We start from the raw sequence: 14,979 nt of genomic DNA, 5'->3' as shown, positions 1-14,979 counted from the left end.
AAGCTTGGATGGCTCTGAACTTTTTAAATTTTAATGACAGTAAAACCGAGGTCATAATGTTTGGACCCAGTGGTGCCTCCAAAGCCCCTCTTGACCTGGGCTCTCTTGCTCCTTACATCAAATCCACTGTGACAAATCTCGGGGTTAAAATTGATAATTGTTTTAAAATGGATCAGCAGATTAATTCGGTTGTAAAATCCAGCTTCTTTCAGTTAAGGATTTTATCAAAAGTTAAGCCTTTCCTCTCTTTTAATAATTTTGAGAGGGTTATTCATGCATTTGTCTCCACCCGACTTGATTATTGTAATGCCCTTTATGTTGGTGTTTCTCAGGCCTCCCTCTCTCGACTCCAGTTAGTCCAGAATGCTGCTGCTCGACTATTAACTGGAGCACGCAGGCGAGAGCACATTTCCCCCGTATTGGAGTCCCTCCATTGGCTTCCTGTATATTTTAGAATCTAGTTTAAGATTTTATTGTTTACTTTTAAGGCTTTGAATGAGCTGGCCCCATCCTACCTTTCCGATCTTTTGAAAAAATGTGTTTCATCACGGTCATTGAGATCGGCGACCAGATCACTTCTTGTTGTCCCAAGAACAAGGTTAGCGCAGAGGGGAGACAGAGCCTTTGCAATTGTGGCCCCCAAACTCTGGAATGAGCTCCCCCTCCAGGTTAGACTGGCAGATACCCTCCCTGTTTTTAAATCTCGTTTAAAAACCCACCTGTTTTCGTCGGCCTTCTCTGTCCCTGTATGAGAGTTGGCAGTCTTTTGTTGTCTTATTTTGTGTTTTCTTTTCTTGTGTTTTATTTATTGACTTTTGTATATTATATCTGATGTACAGCACTTTGGTCAACGCTGTTGTTTTTAAATGTGCTATATAAATAAATTTGTATTGTATTGTATTGTATTGTATAATGTGACACATAGACATTTGCATAATGACACATTGCTCTTCCAGCATGTAATGTCAGTGCCTTCACTGTGTCCCACATCTGCTCTCTGCCCTGAGCACCACGCACTCACAGGCTTAAGATGACAGCATCTGCATGCTCAGCGGAATTCACGAGCACAAGAGGGTGCAAGAGCTCAAATGTTTTATGAGGAGCGCAGGAGAGTGCAGCTGTTGCCAACTGGAGAAGAGGCTTTTCTGTGGCCAGTCAAGAGAGGCTAATATTTCATATTTAGTTTAATCAGTGGGATTGCTTTTAGTTTGAACCCATTTATAAGAAAAATTATGTTTTTTAATCAGATAAAATCATATTTGTGACTCCTTACTGTATCATGCCCTTACAGGAAAGCAGCTGCATATACACTGCTTGCAGGTGAGCTACTGTATGCATGGTAACTTGTTTTTGCTAGTACTTTATGGGTATAGAAAGTGACCATAAAGGGTTCAAAAAGTCTAAGACTGACAAGAATGAGCCTTCAAAGATTGGTGTTGGATGTATTGTTCATGTTCTGGACACTGTCTTGCCTCTTGCTGAGGAGGAAATCCTCAACTATTAAAAATTCAACTCTATTTCTTATAGCCAAAAGACAGACATATCCTCTTGCTTGCAGCACATTGTGTAGCCCACAATGAAATGTGTCATGGGAAAGTTTGGTGAACGCATTATGGAAAGAAGCTCCGGCCACAGATGTAACATGATGTTTTAAATTAAAATGTAAAGTTAAAGTTAGTGAATCATCTGCTTTAAGTGTCTGTTGATTTACAATACTGCATACATATACTTTATTATTATAATGTAAAGTGAATTAAAACACATCATCCTGATTTAATTATCATAAAAAAGTGCTTCTCTGGAGAACAGCCAGGTCAGGCACAGTTTTATTTCCAATTTCAAATGTTTTGTTGCCATTACTGTCCCTCCACTCTCTGTCTTATTTGTATTCACTTTGAGAAGGGTCCATACTTTACTCTCCTCAAATTGAGGAAATGTTGTTATAGCAACAGATCCTTTAATTGGCTGTGAGGGCTTTTCCATCTCAACTTCTGTTGAGCCCCTGGCCTCATTTGTTCGCTGCACAAAAAGCTTCCTTTTATGACTTGGATCTACAACAAAGGGATATCAACAGAAGACAGTGTGCTAATGTGAAATCAGATGCCCCTTGTCACTGAGTCCCCCCCCCCCTCCTGCTTTTGTGTCTGACTAGTCAACCTTGTGTCTGGGTGCATACATCACTTTGATGCATGGATCAGAGCTGCGGCGACAGGCGTTTGCTACCTGTGTGCTTCTGTTAGCTCCTTTAAAGTCAAGTCATGTCGAGTCTCCTTTAAAGTTAAGTTGTAAATCCCAGTATCCATCAATATTCAAGACTTTAATAGCAGTTTGACTGGAAATCAGACAGCAGCCACTTGATTTGATGCCACACTTGTTTAGGATATATTGCAATGTGGTGATTAGTATGCAAAGTCTGGATGTAAAGTGAGAATTTCAGCTCAGTTCATTTTAGTTTCACTTCCAGGTTCACTGAGTATGAATATCTGAAATTCCATAATGCTGCGGAGGTATTTCTGAGAAGATGTTTCCGAAAAATGTTTTGCAGACAAAACTGGGAGCCATCTGTGTCATTTATAATTCATGTCGAGGATTTTAGTGAATCAATAGGTACCAGAGGTAAATTGTTTCTTCCAGAAAATGCTTTTCTTTGACAACCAAGCGCTTCTTCAATCTACCTGACAATGGAGCTTAGACTGATTGGCTCATGGAAAATCCCAAAAATCCTATGTCTGTCTTTTGCAGTTTATCCTTTGGTTGCTGTAGGAAAGCATGTGAATGTCCTGACAGTACAGCATGTTGAGATTTAATCAGTTGCTGCATATATTAATATTTACAAAAAAGCACTCTCTGAACACTGTGTGACAAAACAAGCTGTGTTACAACACTGATTGTTATTAAGATATTATTGGTCATATTAAATTCAATCCACGATATCTCCTTTATTTAACTGTGTCTCTGTCTCTTCTTCTCTCTCTAATGAGCTGTCTTTATGCACTCAGGACAGGACAGGTGAGCTCTGTGCCTCACTGCTCATTATCCAGGCGGACAGGTAGTCAAGCAAAATGTACGGGAGGGAGCTTTTTCTTCGGGTCTGTCGTCATGGTTACTGCTACAACCATTAATGAGACCTCTGCATCCATCACTATCCAAACCACTGTCTGTGAGTTTTTATAAGAAAATCTCTCACCTCGCTTGTTTTTCTGGCTGGCCTTTCCACTATGCAAGACATAACTGCCTGCTTAAAAACACGATTAGGGCTGTGCTCAGACAGCCTCCACAGTGGGCTAGAATCTGTCTTGCAGTTAAAATCACAGTCACTCCAAAGACGCAAAAAAATACTGTTTAGCAGCATGTTTAATAGAGATAATATCTTTTAAACTGGTGAAAAGGGCAGATAAACTCTATTTCTCTCCACAATGGGCGACAACTCAAGATAACACTGCAAAAACATTCGCACTCCTGCTCCACCCCTCCCTTAACCATTATGAAGTGCCACTCAATACTTTTGGCCCTCTGACTTTGGTTCTTTTAAGCCACTGAATTAAATATTTATCATGAAATGCAGAAACGTGTGAGAATATGGGTCTCATGAAATAATAAACAATACAGTATAGTCGTTACTTAAACTAAAAGCCTTGATCACACTGGAACACTGGAGTGAAAGACATACACTATGGTTTAGTCACATTACACAAAAGCAGCCAGGGTATCATACTAGCAAAAACTGGTTCACAATGTGACATTGTTCTAGCTTGAGCCAAAGCTGAATTGTTTTCCTGGATGCACATGAAATGTCCCGCATCATCCCTAGTAATTTCATCTCACTTCACACATGGAAAATGGAGTGAGGCGTGAGGACGAGATGTGTGATTTAATAAAACCCTACAAGGGGAGCGAGATAAGAAAGAGGTGAAAAATTGAGGTGAAAAGAGAGGAAAGAATAGTGCCAAGATAAATATTACATTGACAAAAAGAGGCACGTATAAAAATGGAGGAAGACTCCCAAAGACAGCAGGTGAATGTAGGATACACTAAGAATAAAAATGAGCATAAGACAGTTCAGTTCTTCAAAGATGGTATCCTGGGCACTGGGCTGCCTGCATCAGTGAAAAAGCAATCGAAAGAGGTGGACAGAGAGCAGGGTAGCATAGCTTTCATTTGGTGAGCTAAATAGAGGCTTGATAAAGCTGTCCACCCTGTCTTCACACATAAACCTCAATGCTGCTGAGGTAACAGGAAGAACAAACAGAGCTCCTACCTGTCCGATCTCGGATGGCCAAGTTGTTCCCTTTCTTCAGGACGATATCCAGCTGGTACATGGCTGGGCTCGGAGGTCGAGGCGGCGGCTCTGCATTACTGGGCCCCACTATGTTGATGCCCTGTAGAGAGAAGAAGTCACATGAGCTATACAGGTTTACCAGTACAGTGGAGGATAAAAAGAAGGACAAAGAAAAGGAAGAAGACATACAGTACATAAACCAGACACATCTTTGAGTCAAAGAAATGACAGCATCAGCAAGCACGTATGTGACGTTAAAATCAATAATAGCAACAATATATTTTTCAAGGGAGACCTGGCCAAGGCAGCAGCAAAAGATAACCACAATAAAAGCATAGAAGATATACATTAATATGTCAAATTAAATGGCAGCTATTTCAAAATGGTCAGTATCTTAATAAATCTGACTTCCTAAAATGATTATTTCTATATTATAAGGCAGATAACTTTTGGTCTGAGTCAGAGCCATTAATATTTAGATACAATGAAAGTTAAACGTCAGCTAAAACGTGTCCAAAATGTAAGAGAAATTTCTGCTGCAGCATCACTTTGCTCTGAATGAATCTCTCTGAGCGGGGCAAATAAAAAGCCTGCAGCTAAGAAGACATTTAAAAAGGTAAACAGAGAAATTTCTCACGCTTTGAAAAGTCAATATACATTACATGATACATGCTGAATGTGTAGCCTGACAACTACTTGTAAAAGGCATGCAACCTCCTTGGAAAGCTTCTGAGTATAAAGCAGTTGGAAGGGGTCATCTCTATGGCGTTACATGCCATGCTGCAGCCCTGAGGGCAGTGCTGTACTGTACTTTGTCAGGGAGCCCCCATTGGCTCTAATCATGGTTCCCCTTGGATGTAGAGGCCCATTAGCGAGCCACATGACGAACCAGGGTATGCTCTGAGATCCACTACAGCTTACTTTCATTATCCAGCCTTTGCTCATCTTATTTTTATTCTCAGACCCTTCCCCCAGCTCGTGCGTGGGCACTGCTGTCATATCTACCCAGCTATCGTACTCTGAGATGAGGCTAAGCATAGCTATAAAAGAGCAGAAAAATGCTAGTGGGCCACTGGGAGGCCACTAACAGACTACCAAGGATAGCATAAGAGCAGCTCTCTCTACAGAGGAGCACCAGAGCAGAGTGATCTTTGGACAGCTAAAATTAGGGTAAGGATGCAAATGGGGAAGAAAACGGAGAAAGGCAGCCCTCGAGGAGACTCCCTTTTAACACTGTCATCAAAATGCACACTAATGATGCTGTCATAACATTTCCTGTAATTGCTAATAACATTGTCTCCAGAATGATGTCTGGCTGCCTTAAATCATAAACTGACTGTGGGCTATTGTCGACAAAAATCCCTGTAATAACAGTGAAGGATGGGTAACCCTAATAACAGTCTATATGTCTATGTGTAATAATGCTAACGATATACATATTTAATAGTTGTTTTATTGCTTGCTAATAGAATATGCACAGCAATCAGCAGTCAGCACCTTATTTTTAGACGTAGCCTGACGTTGTTATGGTGGAATATGATAGTGCAGCACTGTTCTTCAGTACTGTAGGGACAGCATTGCATCGAGGCTACAGGTTAATAATAGTGAGTATAATTACACTGCAGTCCAGTGTAGTCCCACTATATTACAGCGATTATCTCGGGCTGCCCTCAGAAACTAATGTAATAATCTATAATGAATATCATGATTAACTTTCATTTTCTATGCATGAGGAAATTGAGACTGGTAAATATGCCACTTGAGAAACAAACATGCTAGCAAGTGTGAGAGTGTGAGATATTGCTATCATGTTATGCTACTATTAAACTACATCTGAGGAATATCAATGTAGAAAATAGTCTTAAAATAGCTGTAAATCTATGCAGTTCAGGCGACAACATGTCAGTACTGGCAGCCCACTGACACTTGCCAAAAAGAATCACTGTCACTGTCAACACATTAAGGCCAATAATTAGTGGAAACCATTTCAAGTAATCACTTTGGTCAAATTGATCACATTTCTCATGCAAATTATCACGTAATTGACATCTGTATATTTATTACATGAATATAAACTAATAAAACTGGCAGCTTCACTATTTGTTGAATCTTATTGACTGTTTCAAAACACAGTACAGCTGTTTCAAACACTTTTCAAATACCTGCACAAATTAAATTAGGCTTTTGTACTGTGTATAATTCAAATACATGACAATACTGTCCTGTATATGAAGTATAACTCACTAAGGGCCCACTTAAGAGGAGCATTACAATCCACACAATGAGGGCGGCTTCAACCACAGGTGCTTTCCCTGTGCGTGCACAGTCATTTTCTGTGTCCATCACTAGCAGCCATGACTGTTTCGTTTGAGTAGCCTGAGGAGCACCAAGTTTATCTGCTGCATCTTGTTTGGCAAGATTCAAAGAGACTACGTTTTTGATTGAGACGCAATTAAATTTTCTTTTTTTTGCAATGATTTCAATGTGCACGCAGCACCAGCCTCAGGGAGCCAGCTGGAAGCAGATGGGTTACTACAAGACAAAGTGTCATGGGAGTAAAATTTTCAAAATTAAATTAGCACAGCTTTAATTTTCTCCATATGTTGTGAATGAAAAACCCAAATTGAACACTGTAAGCAGGCTACTTGATTACTATATGGAAATAATTACAACATCCTTTGTATAGGATTCTGTCCCAAGCTTTCTGATCCATATAAGCAGTTGATCACTGTAACCGTGATCACTGTAAGCCATTTCCAGTGTAATTCAAATAGCTATGATTATAAAATACCAACATGTTTATGTGCAGAGGATAGTACAGATTGTATATACAACACAAAGCATTATCATCATTGTGGATGATGGCTTTGTAGCCATGTGTTTTTGTTCATTTTGCCCACATTAAGTAAGTACATTTATCTATGAGGGCCAGTGTTCCGATTGTTTTTGGATCCTTGCCATCTGTATCGTTTAAGATTTTTGGAGTTGTGCGCATTACTATTTTTCATCATGGTACAAATAACACACAGCAGCACTTCAAACCACAGCAGCTAGATGGGAAATGTAGTGCTCTCCATGGAAAAGTCAACCCTCGGCAATTTTAGCCTAACAGCACCTGCTGTCAAACAGGTACAAACTAGAGAGGAAGAGAACTAGAGTCAATTTTTTGGGGAAAAGGAAAAAGTGAGACACAACAAAAGTAATCTGTTATTAGGTAACAGGTGCACCAGCTCAACAAATATCTGGAGAATCCATTGTGAACATTCAGAGACAGAGAGAGTTCAAGCTGTGTATTTGGATAAGATAAACCTGGGGTCAACAGGGCATGTATTGTAATTGAACTGTGGGTGGATACATCCAATAGGATTGGATGACAGTAGCAGGGGTCTGACCATGTAACATTAAGCCCTTTTGTCTATGAATGTGACTAACAAACAGTGACGCAGAGACACACAGAACACAATGTCAAGTCAGGTCGCATCATACCACACAGCGATTAAGAAAATGATGGAAATCCCCAGACACGTTGTGCCCACAGAAAATGTCAGTGCACGTTTTTTTCTTCTCTGTTGCACATGTATGAAATCCTCAGTGCTTTGTATCTTTCAGAATGTCAGTATTTATTGTGCGTATGGTGTACAGCACCAATAACAGACACAGACACACAAGTTAAAAGCACGTACTTACAGACAGGTGCGCACAAACATAATAGGAAGCTCGGGATTTAAAATGGATTTGCAGATAGTGCAGGCTCTTGGAGTGAGCGACAGTACACATGATAGGATCAATGAAGTCTCTGCTAGAGCAAACAACCAGATAAAAGAGACAAACAGGCTGCCAGTATACAACTGTTTACCATGCACAGAAAGAAAATATGATGCAGTTAAAGACGAGGGTTGCTCTCCTGCTGAGGTCAACAATAAAAAGCTCAGACATTATCAGCTCTTTATCATAACTTTTTAAATTTTTGGTTTTATGTATCATCATGCTGCACCCTCTTTCCTGCTCTCTGCATGTCAGGGCTGACCTCCTCCACACATGTGCGTGCAGACACACACACACAAACACACACACAAACACGACAGAGTGAAGTCAGACAACAGCAGAGAGGCCATGGTGCAGATGAAGGGAATAGAGGTTCAAGATGACTCTAGCTGACGACAACTATGCTTGAGAAAGAGAGAGGGAGATGATGGTAGAGTGATAGATATTATAAGCTACTGTTTATGCCACTTGATATGCTTCTGTGCATTGATAGCTCTTTTTTATTCTGTTTCTGTATCATGTTGAGGAGGGCCATATGAATTTGTAATTGAATAGCCCTGCTGTATACAATGGTATTTAGAAATCCAGACTTCCAGATTATCAATACCATTAAAAATACAGATTCTCGTCTGATTATAGGAGAGGCTGTACTGTATGTAGTGCACATCACGCACCACCAGAGGTCAGTTTCTACTGGTGGGACAGGCAGCTTACTTGGCAAATATGGCACCTGCGAGTGATGGGAATAACGTTACAGAACTGTTAACAGCTGTCCAGCAATGGCAGAGTGAGACAGATGGAAAAAGCAGCACATTTCACGTGTAACTCGGGTGTCAAAATTCTCTGCCACAGCAAGAATTAAAAAAACTGAACTAAAAGTAGAAGTAAAGAAAGCTGAAATACTGACAGATATAAACAGACACACACATACACTCACACAAACACACACACAGACTCTAGGTCTCGAACTAGTCATTTTGTTCAATTACCATCACCCAGGTCCATTCTTCGGGACAGATGTGGCCGAGAGGATTTGACTCTATCTTGTCCCCTGAGCCCTGTAGACCTCAGCCCTTCCCTCTGCACACTCAGGCCTCAATAGAGAGAGCCACAAACTGCAAAGACACAGACTACACACACATGCACAGTGACAGAAAAGGAGAAAAGAACAGGAAAAGAAAAGGCAGCCAAGGTCCATCCCACTCCACCTGCTCTGTGTTTCTCTGTGCTCTTCCTTGAAGCTGACAGAGAACTAAACAACTGCTACCACAACCTAATTTTCAGTCTCACTCGAGCCCCAGAGGGCAATAAACATTCTGGCGCAGGGAGACCTTACAGAAGGACAGAATAGGTGTATGTCTTTGCTCATTTGGCCTCCACTTCACTGCGAATTCTTTGCAATAAAAGTATTCAGCTGTGACACATATTATACACAAAAAATGCAATATTATAATATTTTATTTAAGGTTTCTGAGCACAAACCATTTAACAGATTTTTTCACCAACATTTCTAATTTAAAATGTGTGTACTAAATATAATTGAATCCTAAACCTAAAGAACTATAAGCGATGTCTGTGTAAATAAATAGCATCCAGCAGCACAATGTAAATACAGGAAAGAAGGAAGTTTCATTACGGAGGCATGTGGCACCGATCCAGTGAGCTTCAACAATCAAAGCACTTTAAATTTTCATTAAATAATCCCTGGGGAACTACACTGGAAAGTGCTCTGTGTATTTGGATGCAAGCCTTCGGCATTTTGCAGAAACCCCGTCTGACTGAATCCCAACTGAATACATTCAAATATCAATCAATATCAATTTTCTTTTCCATTAACTAAATACTACTTTAATGGGATAGACAGAGTTTCACATCGCATTGCAAATATTGATGGAAACCTTGCATCCTTCCCTCATCTCCAGGGGGCTATTGTATATATCACCGCATGCACGAAGAGTGTGTGTGTGTGTGTGTGTCTTGCTGCCTTTTCCTTCATGTGTGGAGTTATCAGAAATGAATCAGAGACAGGGAGCTGATCCCTCATCAATAACTAAGACAGATGATGTGTCACACGTCTGAAAAGATGAGTATAAATATCCATGAGGTTATTTCACACCAGCAGACTCCAGCCAGACACAATGCATATAATCTGCTGCTTACAGTCCAGGAGGGAGGGCACAGAAGGTTTAGGAGTAGATTATCTGGATATACTGCACGAGCATCAGTTCAGCTGTGGGACATGCTATGAACTGAACCATAAAAACCACTTAGTAAAACAGCCTGGCTTCTATTGACTCACACCGAACCTTAATTAAAATTACACTGTACAACAAATCTCACAAAGGATCCACACACACAATACCACAGCTTGATCTGTGTCGCAGTTTAGTAGTACAAAATGAAATTTGATATGACAAAACTAACAGCAGGTTTGGTGTGGAGCTAATGAATGTTCCAGCCCTGATATGCTCTCGCTGACACATTTGTGCAGCAAACTGAAATTGAGTCTGTAACCTTTTAAAAACCACTGAAGGGGAACACAAGTTTTGGCCTTTTAGGTCAACAGCTTGCTCCTGAGTCTCCAGTGTCTAGCAGTATCAAATAAGGGTGCTCTGATTGGGATTATCGGCCAATCGCTAATCGCCAACCATCGATTACAGGGTCTATTTGAAGCCAATTTATTGTGGTGCATTTTTAGTGATTTAGTTATTCCTATCAACTTTGTATATTAAGCATTAAAATGAATATCTGGGATGTACACTCCGTTATCGGATTGTCGTTGATTGACTTAAACAGCAACCTTGCCATAGTTTGCTCAGTTACAAAGTTGCTAACAGTGTTATGAGGTGCTCAACGATGGTTCTTTGCCTCTGTCACGATGTCCACACTGAGAATACTGAGCTTGCTTCTTCTTATAGCTAGTTGGTGTGTGTGATGTAGTGCCATTTTATGTTACACACATCTCCCAGGAGATACTACCTGCTCACCGATGCTACATAGTGCAAGAACAGGAGTTTAGGACACATAGTGGGAATGAAAGAGGCACCATTCTCCTTATTATAAGTCAGTGTACCATCCAAATAGTTTTCAAGCTGTTTTTAAAGTAGTCGAGTTGGATAATGATGCCTCCATGCTGTTCACAGTGAGTTTTGTGAGTAAAGCTGTGGGCATTGCATGTGAAAGACAGGTAGCTGGTGAGTAGCTGTATTTCGCTGATAAATTAATTTGGCATTGTTCCACTGAGCAGTTTAGAGAAATGTCCAGTGAGGCAAACAACTCAAATCCTGGAGAAATGCAGATGAGAAAGAGCTGGAATACAACAAAGATGCCATGTGGGTAGTGTGAGCACAAAGCTAAATGTAAATACTGTCAGAAAGCAGCAGAGTGTATCGCAGCCTTGCCACAAGCCTTCAGTGTCGTGTGTGTGTGTGTGTGTGTGTGTGTGTGTGTGTGTGTGTGTGTGTGGTGAGCAATGGGAAACAGATGGTGTGTCTGCACTCAGGACAGGTAGGAGAGCTTGGATGTCAGGTTAGCAGTAAACCATGAATCAAACAATAAATGTTCAGTGTGAGCTACAGTTTGTCAGGATTGCCAGACCAGTGAAGGCAATTTAGCGCCACATAGAGAAATTGTCTTCCGTGTTTTGCATTATCTTAACGCCTCTTCTGATTGGCTTATATAGAGACCACCAATCAATTATTTAGAACTAATGTCAGCCAATAACAATCAGTGGTTGATTCATTAGAACACCTTTAGTATCAAACTGATATAGGCCTAAAGGCGAGTTCGGTGTGTCAAACATCAAAAGACTAAGTTGGTCATCTGGCAGCTCAAAATGTCCCATCTCTTTTTCAGCACCAAGTGTGGAAAGGCACTTTTCAAGGATGTACTCACAACCCATACAAGACCTGTAACTTTCCACTTTGTGGGGCTCCTCAGGCTCTCAGTGAAAACAGCCAGCTGTGAAAGGTTTAACCAAACTCTACAGGGTAAAGTGCAGTAGTGGTACAAGGTGATAATGCTGTAAAAACAAGAGGCTTCTGGGTGTAATCTATTAAAATGATGGATTAAACAGAAAAAAAAGAGTAAACTGAGTGTTGATGAATGACTGCTTGCCACTCCTCGTACCAAATTACAACAGTACCCAACAATTTAGTAATCGGATCACCAGTGGACAGCTCTAAGTACAGTCCTCAATACGTCTTGAGATCCGCTTACTCAGACAACACTCTTTCAGCAGTGTGTACACTAGCGTGTCCTGGGCCACACTGAAGGACCTACGTCTTACAAGCTGAAGTCCTCTGAGTGTGCTGCTCAACAGGAGGTGACCCACAACAGCTTGTAACATGATAACAGTGAAGTTATTGAATACTTTTGTAGTATCTCTTTTCAGTGTTGCACTTTGTAGACAGTCCCTACGCACTCATCTCCAGCCGGCTGCACATAGAGACCAATATTATTTGTCCAGCTCAGAGGACAGCTTGTTTTGATGAAAACGTTTCACTTATGAGTTATTGATTGAGGAAGTTCAAATCTGTCAATATCTTTCTAGCTTTAACAAAGTTCCTCAAAGCCTTCAACGATCTTCCGCAGTCTGTACCCTTGAGACAAACTAATTAAGCAGTGTTATAGTGTGTGCATAGCATGGCGAACCTCCCACCGCTTAAAGACATCAACGCATCTGGTCTATGCAAACAGAAATTAAGTACATCTGACGAGAGCAGTCAGCTCTGACTTCCTGTGTTCTAATAGTTCTGTTTACCTTTGAGCATGAGATAAAAGATATTGTAAAAGTTCAAATGGTACAAGACTTGTCAAGAGAGTGGGGTTTATTTCCAAACTTGCTTTTACAGAAACAAGAAGCATGCATGCAGCTGTAGAAGTTCAGTCCTCTAGTTTTTTGTGTTTGAATTAATTTTCTTATCAGCATGTCAAACATCCTTAACCCCCTGAGCTGCTGGTGATGGTGGTGGCTGATATTTTGAAAGTTTTACTGTACGACTATGTGCTGTGTCGTTGTTTAAATCCTTCAGCAGAGCCGTGTAGTTTAAGCTTGAAAGAAGTGAAACGGCCTACTGGGAGATTTTTCTGAAAGGCATCTTTCACATTTAAAGGGTAAACGGGTGAGTTACATAGCTGCTTAGAAAACTTCCCTTTTGGGATATCAACCAGAGTCATACATTCCTTATCCTGGATTATATGTCACGACAGTGGTGTCTTTATGGAGGAGGAAGCCTGTATTTAGCCCTGGGCACTGTGTGGAGCCAGACTCTCGTTTCTCACAGCGATGGCAGGTAATTTCCAGGCTCGGCACCTCCGTTCCTGCATAACAATAACCTGATTCGTGCTTTGCTCATTAACAAGGACGTTGTGACAGTTCTCCTTCTTTTAGTGGAAATGCCACTTCCTGCTACCCAACATTACAACCTATATTTGTCGCCCTTCACTGACCACCGACTTTTTTGCCCAAGACTCTTGTCATCTTTGCAGTTCTTTTTGTTTACTTTTATCTACTGCTTTGCTCTCAGTCGAAAAACTTCAGAGGAACACCTTTCTTCCTAAAATGGCAATGATAGTTAGTTTGCCTTTAAGTGTCCTATCAAGTACAATCTCTAAGGCTGGACCAAATCACCCCATGCATTTTTCGTATTTTATTATTATTTTTTTAGCAAGTTAAAATGTGACTTCTTACAGGTGCTGCAATTTTCAGTGTAGAACTACAGTGAACAAATTCATAGACTGAGTCCATTTAATCGATTTTGACGCCATTTACTGGAAACCAAGATCCACCCGCTCCTCAAAGCCATAACCTGAGCAGTTTAGCAATGATCTGAGATCTGATTTCGCTGCCCTAGCTGAAAAAAGAAACACTCCTCTACTACTGTACATTAATCAAACCACATTATGAGGTGCTCTAAGTAAATGTGGCTTTTATATAACTAAAATTGATCTCATAATGGAAGCTGGGTTATTAAAATGATTTAACAATTTAAGTGACTCCATGCAGCACAAAAAAAGTCACTCAAGTCAGTAACCATCAGTCAATAATCTTACAGCAGTGCTAAACAGCCTTGTGTCTTATTCAAGGATGCAATACTCGACACGTGGCTGTTGATAGATGCACTCTAACTGCTGTGTTCGTTAACCCTGAGATGGAAGAATTTTGCTTACCACTACATCACACTGGCAGGACAGTGCAGTCCTGTCCCTCAGGGTCATGTGTTTAAAAGTAAAAGCTATGTGTATTTCAATATCTCTGGCTCCTGACTTGTAATTAATGTCTTCTTTCAGCCCGCTCTCACCAAAGACCCACCACATAGGTCAGCTGTACAAGCAGCCTCTGTTGGCCATGGTAATTATTACAAGAGCAGAGGGGTAAGTGACATGATGTAGCCTAGAAAGCAACAAAGTCTGTGTAATGTTGTACAAATATCAAAGAAGCCTCTTTATGGTAGGCTGGAGGGGTGATGGATGGGTCAAACAAACACAGGACTTCCACCCAGGGGACCAGTGTTTGCGTCCCTACGTTACTGTTGACTTCTTTTAATAACAACATAGTCTAGTATATTGGTATGTGTAGCATGCTACGCTAGTGACATATGCTACATGTCGTATGTGACATACATAATGTGTAGTGACACAAGTATTTATTGTATGCCAAGCTATAATATTTTTTCATAAACCTAACCACATAGTTTTGTTGACTAAACATAATCAGGGTTTTTTTTAGCGTAACTGCAACCATTTCATCACATTAACAAGGTGTTTAAAACTGCAGCCGTTAGAATGGAAATTTATGCTGTTTTTGGGACCTGTCATATAAATCATTTTGAAAGACAGTCTAAGATGTCCTATTCTGTCATTTAGGTATGAGAGAGCGTTGGGGAAAACCCAAAGATAGAAAATTATTAATAACAAAAACACTAAGGAAACTG

At 40.5% G+C, this 14,979-nt stretch overlaps 1 protein-coding gene across 1 annotated transcript in view; it reads right to left on the bottom strand.

Moving 5' to 3' along the window:
- mctp1a (multiple C2 domains, transmembrane 1a) overlaps positions 1 to 14,979 on the bottom strand; it is a 182,543-nt gene that overhangs the window by 108,143 nt on the left and 59,421 nt on the right. The window contains exon 2 of the mRNA XM_050050022.1: positions 4,259 to 4,379. Within this exon, the coding sequence (XP_049905979.1) occupies positions 4,259 to 4,379 (121 nt within the window). The remainder of the gene's footprint in view (positions 1 to 4,258; positions 4,380 to 14,979) is intronic.

The sequence above is a fragment of the Epinephelus moara genome, chromosome 8 (genome assembly GCF_006386435.1).
Source record: "Epinephelus moara isolate mb chromosome 8, YSFRI_EMoa_1.0, whole genome shotgun sequence".
NCBI classification, from domain to species: domain Eukaryota; kingdom Metazoa; phylum Chordata; class Actinopteri; order Perciformes; family Serranidae; genus Epinephelus; species Epinephelus moara.
Note: the sequence above shows the minus strand (reverse complement) of the source record. Positions and strands in the feature narration are given on the sequence as shown.